Source organism: Sander vitreus, chromosome 24 (genome assembly GCF_031162955.1).
Source record: "Sander vitreus isolate 19-12246 chromosome 24, sanVit1, whole genome shotgun sequence".
In the NCBI taxonomy this organism is placed as follows: domain Eukaryota; kingdom Metazoa; phylum Chordata; class Actinopteri; order Perciformes; family Percidae; genus Sander; species Sander vitreus.
The window spans coordinates 13,599,864-13,618,235 of NC_135878.1; the positions used below are offsets into that span (position 1 = coordinate 13,599,864).

The 18,372-nt window shown below is 41.3% G+C and overlaps 1 protein-coding gene and 1 non-coding gene across 3 annotated transcripts in view; both read left to right on the forward strand.

The window, feature by feature from the left end:
• Positions 1–5,117: 5,117 nt before the first annotated feature.
• On the forward strand, positions 5,118–5,191 carry trnat-agu (transfer RNA threonine (anticodon AGU)). Its single transcript has one exon. It is a non-coding gene; the product is annotated as a tRNA-Thr (tRNA).
• A 3,854-nt stretch (positions 5,192–9,045) lies between these two features.
• The window catches only part of LOC144512803 (uncharacterized), a 93,469-nt gene continuing 84,142 nt past the window's right edge, over positions 9,046–18,372 (forward strand). Inside the window, exons 1-2 of one of the 2 annotated variants that reach the window (XM_078243742.1) lie at positions 9,046–9,170; positions 9,942–10,013. In XM_078243742.1, coding sequence (XP_078099868.1) covers positions 9,974–10,013 — 40 coding nt within the window. In that variant the 5' untranslated portion in view covers positions 9,046–9,170; positions 9,942–9,973. Of the gene's footprint in view, positions 9,171–9,659; positions 9,797–9,941; positions 10,014–18,372 lie in introns of those variants that run through there. The other variant, XM_078243741.1, reaches the window with a different exon arrangement.

Here is an 18,372-nt window from a genome sequence, read left to right on the forward strand (position 1 = left end):
GTTCTAACAATGCCAGACTGGTCAGAGACCAATACACCTTTTAATTATTTTAGTCGATTTATTTCTTTTTGTATTCTTTAACAATTTAACAATAGCAGCATGTATGTTACTCTACCATGTGCATCATAGAGTAGGTCTAGACCACACTCTATAATTTACAAAGACCCAACAATTCCAATAATTCCCCCAAGAGCAAGCATTTAGTGTGACAGTGGCGAGAAAAAAAACTCCCTTTTAGACACAAACCTCGAGTGGTGAGGAAAACCTCCTTTTAGGGAGAAACCTCGGACAGACCCAGGCTCTTAGGGGGTGGTTATCTGACGGTGCCGGTTGGGGGTATGATGAGCAGTGGCAAATATAGTAACAATAAAGATAATGGAACTATTCAATTCAATTTCATTTATAGTGTCAAATCATAACAGGAATTATCTCAGGACACTTTACAGATAGAGTAGGTCTAGACCACACTCTATAATTTACAAAGACCCAACAATTCCAGTGATTCCCTCAAGAGCATGCATGAATGCATAAGTGCGACAGTGGCAAGGAAAAACTCCCTTTTAGGAAGAAACCTCGGACAGACCCAGGCTCTTGGTAGGCGGTGTCTGACGGTGCCAGTTGGGGGTATGATGAACAATGGCAATAATAGTCACAATAAAGATAATGACTAGAAGTAATAGTTGTAATAGTTCATGGTGTCGTAGAGCACAGCAGGGCGTAACAAGGCGTTGGCCGGACATAGCAAGTGGAAGCCGGGCATTGCAGCGCGTAGCAGGGTGTAATGGGGCACAGCAGGGTGTAGGCCAGGACCACGGCGACAGCTGCCACCATGATTTAGGTGCCATCATGATCCAAGATGATGATGCTGGGCGGAAAAAGACAAAAGGACTCTGGGGAATAAGCTACCCGGAGCTATGTTAGTAACAAGCATTTCTGGGACATGAATACACACAGATGGAAAGAGAGAGGAGAGAGAAGCTCAGTGTGTCCAAGGAGGTACCCCGGTAGTCTTGAACTATAACCGTATAAATAAAAGCTGCAGAGAAGGGGAGATAGGGAGTCTGTGTTCCGTGATTGTGGCTACACACATTCCCCTGCCGGTCTAGGCTAACGCTGCGACTCATTAGTCCCTAAGTATACATAAGCTTTCTATGGGGAGAAGCAGAGATAGGGTGGGGGTGCGCCATGACTGTGGCTACACACCCACCCCCGCCGGTCTAGGCGAACGCTGCAACTCCTCATACCCTAAATATAGTAAGCTTTCTATGAAGAGAAGCAGAGATAGGGAGGGGGTGCGTCATGACTGTGGCTACACACCTTCCCCTGCCGGTCTAGGCGAACGCTGCAACTCCTCACTCCCTAACTATAAGCTTTATCGAAGAGGAGAGTTTTAAGTTTACTTTTAAAGGTGGTGACGGTGTCTGCCTCCCGAACCCAGACTGGGAGCTGGTTCCACAGGAGAGGAGCCTGATAGCTAAATGCTAAAAACTATGACTACAAATAGAAGTTGTAGTAGTTCATGGCACTGCGGGGTATAGCGTCGAGCAGGACCAAGGTGCCACCCTAATCCAAGGAAAACTGCGAGGCGAGGAAACAAGGACTCCGGGGAATAAGCTCCCCAGAGCCAAGTTAATAACAAGCATTTCTCGGATATGAATTTACACAGATGGAGAGAGAGAGGAGCTCAGTGTTTCAAAGGAAGTCCCCCGGCAGTCTAAAACTATAACAACATAACTAACAGCTTGTCCAAGTCAAACCTGAGCCAGCTAAGGGTTGGTTGATGGATCTGACGACTACGAAGAGAAGCAGATGCATTGTTAGCACACAATTTGTGTTTTTCCAGTGAACTGGGACTATAATTTTGGCGGATTGTACAATTACAAAAACCTATACTAATCTTACAAACCTCCTTAATTATAGAGTATAGTTCTGGTTTATTGGCATTTCTTTAAACCAATTACAATTGTCATGGGCGGCGCTAAGCTCCGCACAGTGCCCCTGCCAAAAAGCCTCGGGAAGGAGCTTGTTTTGGTGGAACACGTGTACGTTCAAAAGTGTCTTTTAGTCGTTCAAGAGAAAGCTCAGATTGGACAGATAGTCTAGCTAGCTGTCTGGATTTACCCTGCAGAGATCTGAGGAGCAGTTAACCATAGTCCTCACAAATCCCCTGGAGTTTAGAACGCCAACACAAAGAAAGTGGAAGAAAACGGACATTGGCAAAAAGTGCATCTGGCGGAATTTCCTGCGGCACCGGAGCAATCCCAGAAGTACAACGTCTTGGATATAGACTACTGGACCAGTCATTATATAGATTAGGCTACATGAAACAACAGGGAGAGGGCACCCTTTAAATATTTTGCTGGGGGGAAACAACTGATGAATACAGGTTGTTACAGTCATGTTTACAGTGTGCACTGAATTTATCACTTAATTATCTTTAGTTTCTAGAGTTCAGTGTTCAGTTTCTTCAATATCTTTCTTTTCTATGTCTGTATATATGAGGAAGCAAAGCATATAATATGTAAAGAAGGAAACTGCCTCTGTTAAAAAAAATAAATAATGCGTAGCAGAAGCGGAATGACTTAAAAAATAAATTTACAAACTACTGCTCTTAAATAAATACCATTAAAGTAATCACTTGTCATTTGCAAAAACCAAGAGTTTATCTCTATGTCTAAAAAGCGAGCAGTAGAAGTTAATACAGCAGCGAAAATAAGTATTGAACGCGTCAACATTTTTCCCATATTTCCGATGGGGCTATTGGAATGAAATTTTCACCAGATGTCAGTAACAACCCAACTAATCCACACAAACAGAAATCAAAACATGTATGTCCATGACACAAGTTATGTGTAATAAAGTGGAATGATAATGGGAATAAATATTGAACACATGGAGAAAAAGGGGTGTAAAAAGGCATGGGAAGCCAATAAACCAGCTGAAATCTGTCAGTATTTAGGAAGCAATCCTGCCCCCTATTAGTGCAAATTAATATCAGTTGGATTAGTCCTAATTGATGGCCTATAAAAAGGTTTCTCATTACCAAGTTGTCACTCAAGAAGCATTTCATGATGGGTAAAAGCAAAGAGCTGTCCCAAGACCTTCACAAGCTTATTGTAGAAAAACATATGGATGGCATTGGTTACAGATGAATATCGAAACTTCTGAAAGTTCCAGCGAGCACTGTTGGGGTCATTATCCGGAAGTGGAAAGAACATCATTTCACCATTAACCGGCCACGACCAGGTGCTCCTCGCAAGATTTCTGACAGAGGAGTCCATGGAATACTTAGAAGAGTTGTCGAAGAACCAAGGACCACTCGCGGAGATCTTCAGAAAGACCTGGAAGAAGCAGGTACAGTTGTTTCAAAGAAAACAATTAGTAATGCACTCAACCGCCATGGCCTCTACACCATGCAATACACCACTGCTCAAGAAAAGGCATGTGGAAGCTCGCTTAAAGTTTGCTGCACAACATCTGGACAAGCCAATGACATACTGGGAGAATATAACCTGGTCAGATGAGACCAAAATCGAACTCTTTGGCTGTCAAAGCATACACCATGTTTGGAGGAGAAATGGCACTGCACATCACCCTAAAAACACCATACCAACAGTGACGTTTGCAGGTGGGAGCATCATGGTGTGAGGCTGTTTTTCAGCATCTGGCACTGGCAGACTTCATATAATTGAAGGAAGGATGAATGGAGAAATGTACCGTGACAATCTTGATAAGAATCTGCTGCCATCCACCAGGATGCTGAAGATGAAACGAGGGTGGGCATTTCAGCAAGACAATGATCCCAAACGCAAAGCCAAGGAAACTCTCAATTGGTTTTCAGAGAAAGACAGTTAGAATGGCCCAGTCAATCACCCAACTTGAATCCAATTGAAAACCTCTGGAAAGAACTGAAGATCAGAGTTCATAGAAGATGCCCCCGGAACCTTCAAGATTTGAAAAGTTTGTGTGGAAGAATGGGAAAAAATCACAGCTGAGCAATGTATGCGACTAGTTTCTTCATACAGGAGGCGTCTTGAAGCTTTTCTACTAAATATAAAATACATTTTAGCAATACTTTTTCCCTGTGTCATTTCACTTTATTACACATAACTTAATGTATGGACTCATTTGTTTTGATATCGTTGTATGTGTGGATTACTTGGGATGTTACTGACATCTGATGAAAATTTCATGCCGATAGCCCCATCAGAAATATCTTTACTGGGAAAAATGTTGATGCATTAAATACTGCTGTACATTGTCAGTTGATTTAAGAGACCAAAAAACGTCCATAGTCTATATCCTTGACGTTCCACTTCCGGGATTGCTCCGGTGGCGCAGGAAATTCCGCCGGATGCATGTATTTTCCATTTCCTTCCGCTTTCATTGTGCAGGAATTTTAAATTTGTTGGATTAATGAGGACTATTGTTGACTGCTCTGCATGGTAAATTGAGACAGCTAGACTATCTGTCCCATCCAGTTGTCTCTATTTTTGCAGCGGCTCTGTGCGGAGCTTAGCGTAGCCCATGATGATTCTGATTGGTTTAAAGAAATGCCTCCTCTCATCCCCAAATACTGTGTGGAGTAGCTAGACCCTCCTTCAGGGCGCTTTGGAGGAGTGTCTGGCAAAGCGAGATCAATTAATAGCTAACGTTAGTTAACTGCAAAGTAAGCTTCCCCAGTGCTGCGTTCAAACGCTGTAGAACATTTTACAATCATTTTGAAATTACTTTTAAAATAGCCCAGTAAACATTGCTGGGAAATATTCAGGTACTACAACATGAACCGAAAACACACGTGTTACCAGGTGGCTGTTGTTATAATAAATATGTACTAAAATGACTTTAAATGGGCTGATATTTGCCTCATATACACACACACCTTCTACTCTTCAGAACATTGTGGCAAATTAGCAGCTGAGAAGAGCAGAAAGGGCGACTTGGCAGTCTGCTAACTTGTTGCTCAGCCTACCAATATCAGCTGCTCTGTTTAAGATTACAGAAACGTGCAAGTAGGCTCAAATTCAACCACGTTGTTTTATCGGGATAAAGCAATAAGCAGAAGGAAACTCTGCTAGCTGCTTTTTTTTCTCGATTATTAACTTATCAGAATCGGTGGTGCTGTGGCTTAGTTGGTTAAAGTGCCTGTCTAGTAAACAGGCAATCCTGGGTTCAAATCCCAGCAGTACTTGAGCATCAGGTGACTACCTCAACACAGTGTTGTCACCAGCATTTACATACAGTGACTTGTTTATTTTCAACAACAAACTTAATTCCTGATTTCCCAGAGCCCAAAAGTTATATGCAACATTATGATATTAAAGGTGCAATATGTAATACTGACAATAAATTAGAGAGTCGACTCCCCAGCCCCTTCCTCCTCAGACTCGACGTTCACAGAGGTTGCCAGGCTGAGACCGCAGCATTCACAACAATGTTGCTAGATGCTTGTCTCACATAGCCAGACATTACTTCACAGCACAGCGGAGTAGCTAACGTTAGATACTGGCTATATTGACAGTCTTAAAAGACCGTGCTCACGCGGAGCTCTGTACCCAACTGACAGACACACTTCCTCGGCTTAGAATTACGGTAGGAACCGCTAAAAATAACACTACCTTGCCGTCCTCTCCACCTGACTGAACACTGAACACGTTTTATTGGCTTAGAATTAATGCAACAATCACTAAACACACTGCAACCTCACGGTCCTCTCTTCCTGATTTACAGCCCCCCTCTCTTGGCTTAAAATAACTCACCGTTGTCGGCTACGGCCGCTGAACAGGCTACACTTTGTAAACAGCCGTGGCCCGCTTGCCTGATCCTCCAGTAGCATTAGCAGTAAGCAGGGTTAGCATGGCAGCGTTAGCGAGGACCAGCCGGGATCACTTTACTGGCCTTGTCTCAATTGTTTTTGCGAGTAACCAACTCAGGTACTCTAGCTATATAATTCAATGTGAGTACACAAATGTTGAAATGTCATAAATGCCCGTCCCTTGTAGCCGTGATAAATTAGCCTGAAGCTAATGCTTACCTGTTCAGGAGGAAATTAGCCAACTCAGCGTCCTTTTGGGCTCAAAGCTGTCTCCATCTTTCAAATACATCCCCAATATTTACCCTGGGATTTGTTACGTCTCTGGTCAGGCAACTGTGTTCACGCTCACCCTCCTGCCCATATTTATCCACATGAATCCCGATTAGGATGATTTTATGTAAATAATTGTTAAATGGATGCAAGATAAGCAGAACGTGTCAGGCCTACGGATCTACTGTACATATTCTATGTTACAAGGGTTAGATGATTGCGGGTGGGTGTCAGAAATACATTATAAACAAGGACAATATTCTCTAAACTGTAAACACAGCGGAGCTGTCCACTGCTGCTGCGCTCATTTACACGCGAGGACAGCAGTCAGCCGCATAACTTCATTGATTATTTCAGAAGCTAAGAGTTGAGTTATGTTTTCTCTGTCAAGTTTAAAACTACAGTTTTTAGTTTTGCTGTTTAAATATCCCCACCATAGGCCTTGTTAGCTGCAGTGGCATTACTGCTTTCTGCCGTCAGAGCTGATCCACACACTCTCTCACATAATAATTCATATACTTTCACAGTCACACATGGCCAAAACAATGTAGTCAAATATGTAGTGACTTTCAACTAAACATATATATATATATATATCTCAGCTGTATTGTAGGCCTAAACATTGCTGAGATGTTCCTATCACATTAATGCTGTCAGTGTCTTCTTATTATTATTTCCGGTAGACGTGTTAACATCAGCAGAGTCTGTCAGAGGGGACAGAGTTACAGCTGCAACTAACCATTATATATATATATATATATATATATATATATATATATATATATATATATATATATATATATATATATATATTTTATTGTTGATGAATATATTCAAGGAATAAATACTTAAGTCTATAAATCCAATAAACAGAGAATATGAACAGCGCATTTTGTCAGATTCCAAAGTGAAATTGCCTGTTTTGCCCTTCCCAATAGTCCAAAACCCAAATATATTCAGTAGATGTGAACTTCCATGTCACTTCTCCTTATATAATGATGCTTTTTTTTTCACATGAAGTTGAAGTTGTCTAGATCAATTGTGGCTGGCGTCTCCCTTAGAGATAGGTCATCTGGGAGGAACTCGGAGCCGCTGATCCTTTGCATCGAAAGGAGCCCGTTGAGGTGATTTGGGCGACTGGTAAGGATGCCCCCTCGGCGCCTCCCCAAGGAGGTGTTCCAGGCACGTCCAGCTGGGAGAAGGCCTCGGGGAAGACCCAGGACTAGGGGGGAGAGCTTGAGGCCCGTTCGAGATGACCTGCGCCTCGCCTGTAAAGTGGACGAGCAGGCAGCAACAGCAGGGAGCGGTGACAAAAAGCTGGGGTAAAGTTGGACAGTTTCTAGCCGATACCAGCAGCCTTCAGGCTGAACTGGAAGTCAAAGAAAAACTCACATCTTGTTAGGTCTGATTCCGATTTAATGAAATGTTATCAGACCCATACATCAGCTTGTACACAGTCTCCAGTTGTTTTTTATTAAGACAGAGTAGCTGTCAAAATGCTCTACATGTGATCTGTTGCTGATCTTAATGAAGAGACTGTCGATCATAGGCGTCGATTTCGGTGGGGTGCCTATGGCGAGGAAAAAGCTTGTACCTAAACAATGATCAATGATTACCAAAATTCTCTCTCATATTGCTCCTGATAACCACTGAAAACTGTCAAAAAACCGAACCAGACGTGGTGATGATTGATCGATGTTTAGGTACATTAAACCACGTTAAGCTTTTTCATGTTAGGACTTATAAACCCCATGAGAACCGTGGAGAGTCAACCCACAGCCGCTCCACTTCCCTGCTGTAAATGTGAAGCAGAAACGCTTAATGTCAGATAACGTCCATAACAAATGGACTTTTGGGTTGGATTTTTTGACAGTTTTCAGTCGTTATGAGGACCATTATGAGAGGGAAATGTGGTAATCATTGATCATTGTTTACGTATATTAAACCATGTTTTTATTCATTAAGCTACAGGACAGCGTCTTTCAAAACATGACCTGCGCGAAAGAGAAAAAAAAAGAACGCGTCATTGTACCCAGCACTTCTGGAAATGTACTTCCGAATGCGTCTCTGTCCCCAGCGCATTTCAAATCAAAGTGACGCCCATGCTGTAGATGATCCGTAATCTGAACGGATTTAGTCTCAATGATTTCTAAACGTCATTACCAGCCACGCAACATGTGTTCTGTACAGAGTAAGCCTTTAAATGAGACAAATTAAAATCCCTCCGATTCAAAAACAATAAAAAGTTCATATAAAATGTCATCATTTTGAGTTGATTCTGAACCAATCAGCTCTTAAATCAGATGAGAGGCAGGCGTTTCCCAGCATGCCTTGGGTCTGCCTGGGTAATGCAGTCGGTGAAAAGCAACCGCGCTGCCTGCGTCTCTAACCTGCGGCCGACTTGATCTCGCGAGGTTATCGTTGCCCACGTGTGAATGGCGTCAGAGCACATTCGGGATCAAGTCGGACACAAATCTAACCGGCATGCAGTGGGCGGCAATCGATTCTGCGCAGAAAATAAATGGAGATGGAGAAGTCCCTCTGAAGCCAGCTATTTACAATAGTTCAACTGTTCTGTACGTCATTTTCTATATTACAGTAGATGTTTCCCTTAAATTCTTATTATTTGAACTATGATCCTTAAATATTTAACTTCAAAGTTACAGGTTTATTATACACAATAATTATTTAAACAACAACCAGAGGCTTGAGAGAACAGAGAGACTTCATTTAGTGCTGCTGGAATCTGGGCTGTGCAGTCAATCCAAGTCAAAAAGTACAATTCAATACCTTAAAAGTACAGTACATGAGCAAATGTACTAAGTTACATTCAACCACTGATCTTATCTCATCTTAAAATCGACTCCTAAAACACTGTTTTATTCTGAAGGGCAGAGGAGTGTAGCGGAAGTTGTGTTTGTGTTTCCGGGTCCCGGAAGACGCTACGGCCTCCGTCCCATTGTTTGCATTTTACCTCTCGATGAGGACGGCGGAGTAAAACGCGCCAGTGTTTGGTCTCCTTCCAGAGAGAAACATCACAAACTGCTGCATGAGGTAAAACCTGGAACGAAGCTACAAAGAGCAGGTCTGTTTTCTTTCTCTGACCGGAAACGCGTTTACTGCTGTTGTTGCAGGGAGTCTCTGGTCAGGCAACTATATTCTTATTCTTTGAACTACGATCCTTAAATATTGAACTTCAAAGTTACATGTTTATTATACACATTAATCAGAGGGTAATCGTGAAAAGTGTATGTCTTTCACATTTTTTGATATTTAAACATAAACCAGAGGCTTTAGAGAACAGACAGACCTCATTTAGTACTGCCGAATCTGTGCTGTGCAGTCAATCCAAGTCACAAAGTACAATTCATTAGAAGTATAAAATATGATAATACCTTAAAAGTACAGTACATGAGCAAATGAACTAAGTTACATTCAACCACTGCTCTTATATCATCTTATTAAAGGACAGTGGGTAAAATCGACTCTTAAAACATTTATTTTATTTTGAAGGGCAGAGGAGTGTAGCGGAAGTTGTGTTTGTGTTTCCGGGTCCCGGAAGATGCTACGACCTCCGTCCCATTGTTTGCATTTTACCTCGTGATGAGGACGGCGAAGTAAAACGCGCCAGTGTTTGGTCTCCTTCCAGAGAGAAACATCACAAACTGCTGCATGAGGTTTTAAAACCTGAAACGAAGCTACAAAGAGCAGGTCTGTTTTCTTTCTCTGACCGGAAACGCGTTTACTGCTGTTGTTTCAGGGAGTCCGCGCGCTAAGCTAACGTTAGCCACAGCTAGCTCCTGCTAACGTGTGTTATTGGATATGTTGTGAGCTTCGTATTTTTCCTCAAACGCAGGTCGGGGAGAAGTCGAGGAGAGGCACTTCAACATGAACTCTGAGAGGAAACTGTCAGCTGGCCAGCGGAGAGGTGGGAGACGTTTACACTGTGTTATATTCTTCTTATACGTTTTCTTACTTAACGATAACGTTACCCTGTTGGGTGAGATTCATTGTTGTATGAGCTGGCTCTGGTTCATAATGCTATATAACTTTTCTTATTATCTAGTTTGAAAGTCAGTCATAACTGGAAAAAGTACATAAATAAGTAATATCTGCTGTCAATGCCTGAATTGGAGGACAGGAGGTGCTCCACTTTTTGCCACAGCTGATAAATTAACCACACTTCGTCCATGGCGACGCTCTGCTATGCATAGCAACGGTCTGTTATTCTTATCAACAGTCTGTTATCAAGAATGAGCAGACTGCAGAATGTCAGTGTACTGTATTACAGCCTCATACAGGCTCTGCCTCCCTCCTCTCTGTCTTTTTTTTTGTCAACACTGAAATGGCTATCATATCTAATGTGATTAAACATGGATGGAAAGGGGGAGTACTGTACAAACAATTGAGTGGTGATCGAGCCAGGAGGAGAAAAAGAAAAGAGACAAAGTGGTTGTGTATTGTCATTTGCCAAACAGTAGCTGTTGCACAGACTCCTGAGGCCTGTACTATGAATCAAGATCAACATGTCCTGGATTTTATTGCCGTTACCTGAATTCACCAAACCTAACAACCACGGTCCCGCATAGTAGAGCTGGGCAATATATCGATATTGTATCGATATCGTGATATGAGACTAGATATCGTCTTAGATTTTGGATATCGTAATATGGCTTAAGTGTTGTCTTTTCCTGTTATTTTTTTTAGGCTGCGGTACAGTGAAATTGTCATTTTCTGAACTTACCAAACTGTTGCAACTGTTCTATTATTTGCCTTTACCAATTTAGTCCTTATATCCACACACACGATTATTTATCAAAAATCTCATTATGTAAATATTCTGTGAAAACACCAATAGTCAACACTACAATATCGTTGCGGTATCGATATCGAGGTATTCGGTCAAAACAAAACGTGATATTTGATTTTCTTCATATCGCCCAGCTGTACTGCATAACCTGTGTCACGACGTGGAAAATTTTGAGCATTGAACACTTCATTTCATGCATTCTGGTGAATTTTGATGCACCTTTTTCAACCTTTTTCTGAATTAATATGATGGAAATATCTTTTATGTAAAGGGAAACAGATTACAATCCAAATATAAAAACATAATGGAATATATTGCAGTAAGGTTCTCAGGCATTCTGTATGGACCTTTTTCACAGTAGACATGTTGACTTGTCATAGTAGGAGATTAATAACCTTAACGATGGCTCAATTCCATCAAGTGTCCCAGTAAGCTATTTCAGTGAGTCAGCATGCACAATACCAGGGCCTCTCCTAAGTGGAATGCAGCCACCATTAATGGTTTTGAATACACCTGTGCTTTTCCTACAATGACGTGTCAACATGTCTGCCACGAAAAAGGTCTATTGCTTTCAACTGTTTATTCTCCTTTGGATCGACGTTTCTAATTATATCAGAGTCAGCGAGAGTGGACACTAAGCGACGTCCGGTTTCACATTTGTCAGTCAGCTTTTCAAAATACGTTCGGGGCTACACTCAAAAGAACATTTTTTTTCCGGTCAAATGGCCTTTTGAATGGGAGTGCTAGGGGCACTTTTATGCTAGCCTCAAAATAGCTATTTTTAAACCACTAAGAAGGCTCGACACAACGTGAAACTTTGCTCGAAGTGTCACCAGGGGCTCTACACCTTAACGGAAGCGTTGACAACATTGTTTGTGTAACCAGAGTTTACTAAAAAAGGTTTTGAACAACTCACCGTAGCTCTTGTTGTTTCCGGCCGCTACCACCCCGGCAGTCAAAACGAGTCGAAATGCGAATGAATGGACTCCACGTGAGGCTTTTTCAACTACGAGGTCAGTATTGTTTTTCAATAACGACAAAACAAGAAATAATCCATGCATTTATATGGAACTAAGCTTTAGGAGCTTTCCATCTTTACTCTCCTCCCTGTTATGTTGTGTTCGGAAATCGATTGTTTTGAAAACCGCTGTTCTAACTTTTCCGCAGGTTAGGTGTTCAGCATAAGTTACCACGGCGATTTAACCCGGTAACAAGTGATACACCGTCGTGATACACAAAACCTTGGGTTGAACCTGAAGTTACCTTGGGCAGTTCAGTGCTTGTGTGTGTGGTGTTTTGAAAACTTTCTTGTAGCAGCGACAGAGGCAGTGATGTTTACGTTTACTGTACAGGTCGGGACTCTAACGGCCACCACCCGACTCATTCTGAACCGTAGTCACCCAGAGTATTTATCAACCTAATGTCCCTCTCCAAAATCTCTTCAGAAGAGTCACAGCTTTACAGTACCCAGTAAGCACACGTACGTCGCCCCGATGTAATCAAAATGCGGCAGGAATACGTAGGATATTGCTCGTTTGCTCACTTGCTAAAAACTACACGCTGTCTTCAGCTAACGTTTCTGTTGACGTTGAAACAGGCCTGTGTGTGTGTGTTTTGAGAAATATCTGTATACTGCAAGGCTATATTTATTCATTTTTTTAATTATCTTATTCCGTTTTAAATACAGAAGTTTAGTTTGCGAAATATATCACATTTTTTTTGTTGGATATGGGATGTGAAAAGAAGGAAATGGTTCTCCCATAACATTGTACTTTAGATGTGTGTGAATTTCCCACACCAGGAGTCATTTATATAGTATTTTATAGCGATCGATTATCTATTTAAAAAATGTTTCTATGTTCTATAAAAAATGTAAAATATTCTATTAGAGAAGATAGAAAATAAATATTTGTGTTTGCTGTAAAGTGGTTAGAAAAAAATGAAATCGGAATCGGCTAAAATTGGTATCGGCTGGTCAAACTCAATGAAAAATCGGAATCGGCCAAGAAAGTTGTAATCGGTGCATCTCTAATAAATAAATAAATATATATATATATATATATACACACACACACACACACACACAGTATCTCACAAAAGTGAGTACACCCCTCACATTTTAGTAAATATTTCATTATATCTTTTAATGGGACAACACTGAAGAAATTACACTTTGCTACAATGTAAAGTATTAAGTGTACAGCTTGTATAACAGAGTAAATGTGCTGTCCCCTCAAAATAACTCAACACACAGCCATTAATGTCTAAACCGCTGGTGAGTACACCCCTATGTTAAATTCCCATAGAGGCAGGCAGATTATTATTTTTAAAGGCCAGTTATTTCATGGATCCAGGATACTATGCATCCTGATAAAGTTCCCTTGGTCGTTGGAATTAAAATAGCCCCCCCACATCATCACATACTGTTCACCATACCTAGAAATTGGCATGGGGTACTTTCTATAAAATCATCTCTCAATGCAAATCAAACCAGCTATTAGGCTAACCGACATAAAACCATGCCAATCTCTAATAAAAAAAAAATCTGCCTGCCTCTATGGGAATTTAACATAGGGGTGTACTCACTTTAGTTGCCAGCGGTTTAGACATTAATGGCTGTGTGTTGTTATTTTGAGGGGACAGCACATTTACACTGTTATACAAGCTGTACACATATTTTGAGATAATTATCCTCCTGTGGTACTATATACTAAGGGCTGATGTACAAAAACACTATGATAAGCTTAAACTAGTTTTTTGTTTTTTTTAAAGTCTGAGACTGTGGGCTTCCCCTCAGGCAAAGAGCTGTGGCACATTCAATCTCAAAACGGCACGTTTCCTGGGAACGGTGTGCAACCGCTTGAGTAATATTTTCTCTCGTTTGGTCGGTGTGTCTCTCGTTTATTGGCTGTGTTCCAGGTGATACCCAATTAGTAGAGACTGTATATTTACATGTCTGTAAACCGGTGGTAATAAAAAAGGCGCTTGCGCACACAACAGGATGTTTTTAAAGTCACTTTTTTAGCCTTTCTCAATTTTTGGATGCCTATGGGATCATGATAATGTAATTTGAACCCAAATACACTGAACAATTGAGCCAAGAATAACATTTATTTATTAAGAAAATTCATTATTTTTGTTAATCTGTAGGAGTCGCTGAAATATACAGTATTTCTCTCTTTTGACTACACACTCGTGAGCTGTAATCCCTTCTTCACAACAGCAGTGTGTACATGTTGGAGAGCTAAAACTAATCGTCACACTAATACCACTGAACAAATTCAAGTACTGCTCATCATATTGCCCACTGTCTATCATAATGTCAATTATTTCAATAACAAAACAAAAAAAGGCCGTCTCTGCTACAGCCTCTACTCCAGTCTGTTTGCCAGTCAGGGAAGTCCTTGACGGCTCTGTCTGCTTCAGACTCAGGAAAGTAGGATTCCTCGATGCTGCTGCTGTGGCAAGAACAAAAGATCTGGGTTATGTGCGTTATTCGAAGAAGTAACTTTTAATGCATGAAAGTTTTTATTTTTGTTTCTTCTCTCTTTGTTTTTAAGAAGTGGTAATAATTGTAACGTAAGTCTTTTTATTTTATTTTTAATTTTACAAAAAAATTCTGCAGAAATCTAGACTAATGTAATAATATATTTGTTATACTCTCACCCAGGAAAACACGTTTCCTTCCTCTAGAGTTTTTTTAATTTTTTTTTTAATAAATTTTATTGGAACACATCACATCAAATGACATAAATCTTGTCCGTTTACATGTGTGACCATCATCACATTTTTTTTGTAGAAAAAGGTAGAGAAGAAAGAGAAGAAGAGAGCAACAACAACACTAATAACAATCCACCAAAAAAAAAAATTCAGAAGGGGGGAGAAAAAACATACAAAACTCAAAACCCACCCAATCTCCCACCCCAGGTTGGTCCATCTTTCTCCATTAATGTATCACATAAAACAACGTGTATCTGTACATTGACATTGTTGCAACAGTACAACTGGTTAGAGAAAAAAATAAGAAGTTTTGTTTCTCTCTAAGTGGCAGGGGTCATAGCTACATTATCAAAATATGAGAGGAGAGGCTGCCATGTAGTGTAGAACTTCTCGGTTGACCCTCTAAGTGAGAATTTGATCTTTTCTAGCTTAAGGAATGACATTAAATCAGTCTTCCAATACTTATCTGCTGGGGATTTGGGTGACTTCCAGTGTAGAAGGATACGTCTGCGGGCAATCAGAGAGGCAAATGCTGAAACATTAAATTTCTGTTTACTTCAGAGTGGTTCAGGGGAACACCAAATATGGCAATAAGTGGATAGGGAGTGATACCTGTATCCAGAACCTCAGATATAATCTTGAAAAAGTTCTTCCAGAATGCTGTTGTTCCTCTAGAGCTTTAATTCAAACCACGATCTGTTTCCTACACTTAACAAAAACGATACTAAAAGTAAAACAATCTCAGTGCATTGATTTATTTTTTTATTTTTATTTTTTTAGATGTTTCACTTTGTTCAATATAGGCCTACTGCAAAAGCAATAGGATTTCAAACTGAATAAACTAGGAATTCAGGTGAGGACTCATTCACAGTCACATAGACCCACATTTGGTTTGACAAACTGGTGTAAAGTTCCTTTCCAATGGTTTCACTGTTACTTTCAGTTAAATTATGGCATAAAATTGTAAAAATTCAGAAAGACTGGTGGGAGATGGCCTTGGAGGATATGAAGCTGTTGATATAGGGCCCTGGTCAGTGTCTAGTTGCTCCGCTGATGGCACACCTGAGAGTACCGTCTCACCAATAATGGCCCTGATACGCTGGTTAATCTCAGATAACTCAGGGCCTGCATGCCCTCCCCCCCTCCAGTGGTCAGAATATGTCTCTTATGTTTGGCAATGGATATTTTGGTCTCTGATTTTAAGTCAAACCATTTCTTTTTTACATCTTCAATTGAGCGAAGTTGTCCAGAAACAGCGTTCACGGAATCCGTGATCTCCTACCATGCCTCTGTTTTGTTGGTGGCTTTAAAACCACTGGAAACACTACTAATTAAAGCTGCAAGCAGCGATGGACGGGCCCTCACTCCTCTGCGCCGCGTCGGGCTTACCGGCGGTCGCCGCTCCTTGCGACCGAGCATTTGCGCGGCACTCAGACACCGCAAATCGTCATCAATGAAAGGGGAACTCCCTGCTGAGTTCAATGATACCTCATACAAGACTCTACATCATACATTTCATTAGCTGTGAAAGAGGGCGTGGCTAAAGCATAGAGGGTGGTTCAAACCATCACAAATTAAAAAAGGAACTCTGCTGAGTTCAATGATACCTCACACAAGACTCTATCTTAGATGGGTCAGCATTTATGAAAGGGGGCGTGGCTTAAACGTAGGGGGCGGGCCAGACCATCACTGATGAAGAATGAAGTCTGCTGAGTTCAATGATACCTCACACAACGGTCTACATCAAATGGGTCATTAGTTATAAAAGGGGGCTTGAGAAAGGGGGCGTGGTTAAATTATAGGGGGCGGCTCAGTATCACATGTAGACCACGCATTATAAGTTTCATGTAAATCGGATGATGTTTGTCATATAAGGCGCATTTCCTGTTGCCAGCGGGGGATGCTATGACCAAAAGTCAATATTGGCCTGTATATGTCCTCAGGCCTGGACCCTTTCGAGCAGATACGACAACGTATACTCAAGTTACAACAACTTCTTTGTTCATCGCTCAACACTCAAAATGGCCACCATGCCACGCCAACACCGTCTGACGAAAAGTTTTCCTTTTAATAACTTTTCATCTTTAATGTGTTGAGATGGTACAGACCAAATTTGAAGTTGTTTGGATGAAATCTCTAGGAGGAGTTCGTTAAAGTATAGCATGTATAGTTTTAGGCCTACTTCCTGTTGCCACTAGGGGGCACTATGACTTTGAGTCAATTTTGTCCAGTAAATGTCCTCAGAGTTAGATTCTTATGTATCATGAAAAGTTTCGAGCCAGTTGGACAATGTACACTCAAGTTACACCCACTTCCTGTTTCGGCGACGAAACACTCAAAATGGCTGCCCCGCCACGGCCACGCCCTATGACGAAATTTTTTTCTTTTAACAACTTTTCATCTTTAACGTTTTAAGATGGCACAGACCGAATTTGAAGTTGTTTGGATGAAATCTCTAGGAGGAGTTCGTTAAAGTACGACATGTGGAAATGGCCAAAATCGCACTAATTTCGAACTTTGAATTCAAAATAGTGGACTTCCTGTTGGGTTTAGGGTATGGCTCTAATGACGTTTTTCTATATGTCTTGACATGCTACATATGTGTACTAAGTTTTGTGAGTCTACAATAAACGCACTGCAGGGGCTAAATTTTTTAAGTTTTGTAGGGGGCGATAGCGAGCCATTTTTGTGCGCCTATTCCCGAAACCCTTAAAATACGTAAATTTTCACCAGACTTGATGCGCCCGCCAATTTTGGTGAGTTTTTGAATATGATAAGCCCCTCAAAAAGCCAATTCATTTGCAGAAAATAATAATAATTCCTTCAGTTCCAATAGGGCCTTCGGCGCTTGGGCCCTAAATATTATGCCTCATTTGACATTTACCGGTTGCAGTACAATTTCTATTTCAGAATTACTGAAGTTCTTTTTTTGTTTGGTGATCGGTGGACCACAACCGTCTGTGCGTCTTTTGGACATTCTCCAACTTTTCTTGTCATGTCCTTATATGGGAATTTGCGGGGCGTTTTCTTATGCTAATTAGGCACTGGCACGCGCTTTCAATTACAAAGACAGGATTCATCAATCCTAAGAACACAGGTGCGAACAGTTCTGTTATTTAAGAACATGTCATGAATCCGACATAGACTTTTCTTAAAGGAACACACGGACTTATTGGGTCTTTAGCTTATTCACCGTAACCCCCAGAGTTGGATAAGTCCATACATACCCTTTTCATCTCCGTGCGTGTTGTAACTCTGTCTGACGGCTGCACCGGTAGCTTAGCCTAGCACGGATCCTGAAGGTAATCGGTTCCAACTAGCCTACTGCTCCGAATAAGTGACAAAATAATGCCAACATGTTCCTATTTACATATTGTGATTTGTATAGTCACAGCGTGTACAAATAAAAAGGTCACATGAGACACAGCCATCTTCGTCCGCTTATCCGGTATCGGGGCGCGGGGGCAGCAGCTCCAGCAGGGGACCCAAAACTTCCCTTTCCAGAGCCACATTAACCAGCTCTGACAGGGAGATCTTCTCACCCTATCTCTAAGGGAGACTCCAGCCACCCTCCTGACGAAACCCATTTCGGCCGCTTGTACCCTGGATCTTGTTCTTTCGGTCATGACCCAGCCTTCATGACCATAGGTGAGGATAGAAACGAAAACTGACCGGTAGATTGAGAGCTTTGCCTTCTGGCTCAGCTCTGTTTTTGTCACAACGGTGCGATAAATTGAATGTAATACCGCACCGCGCT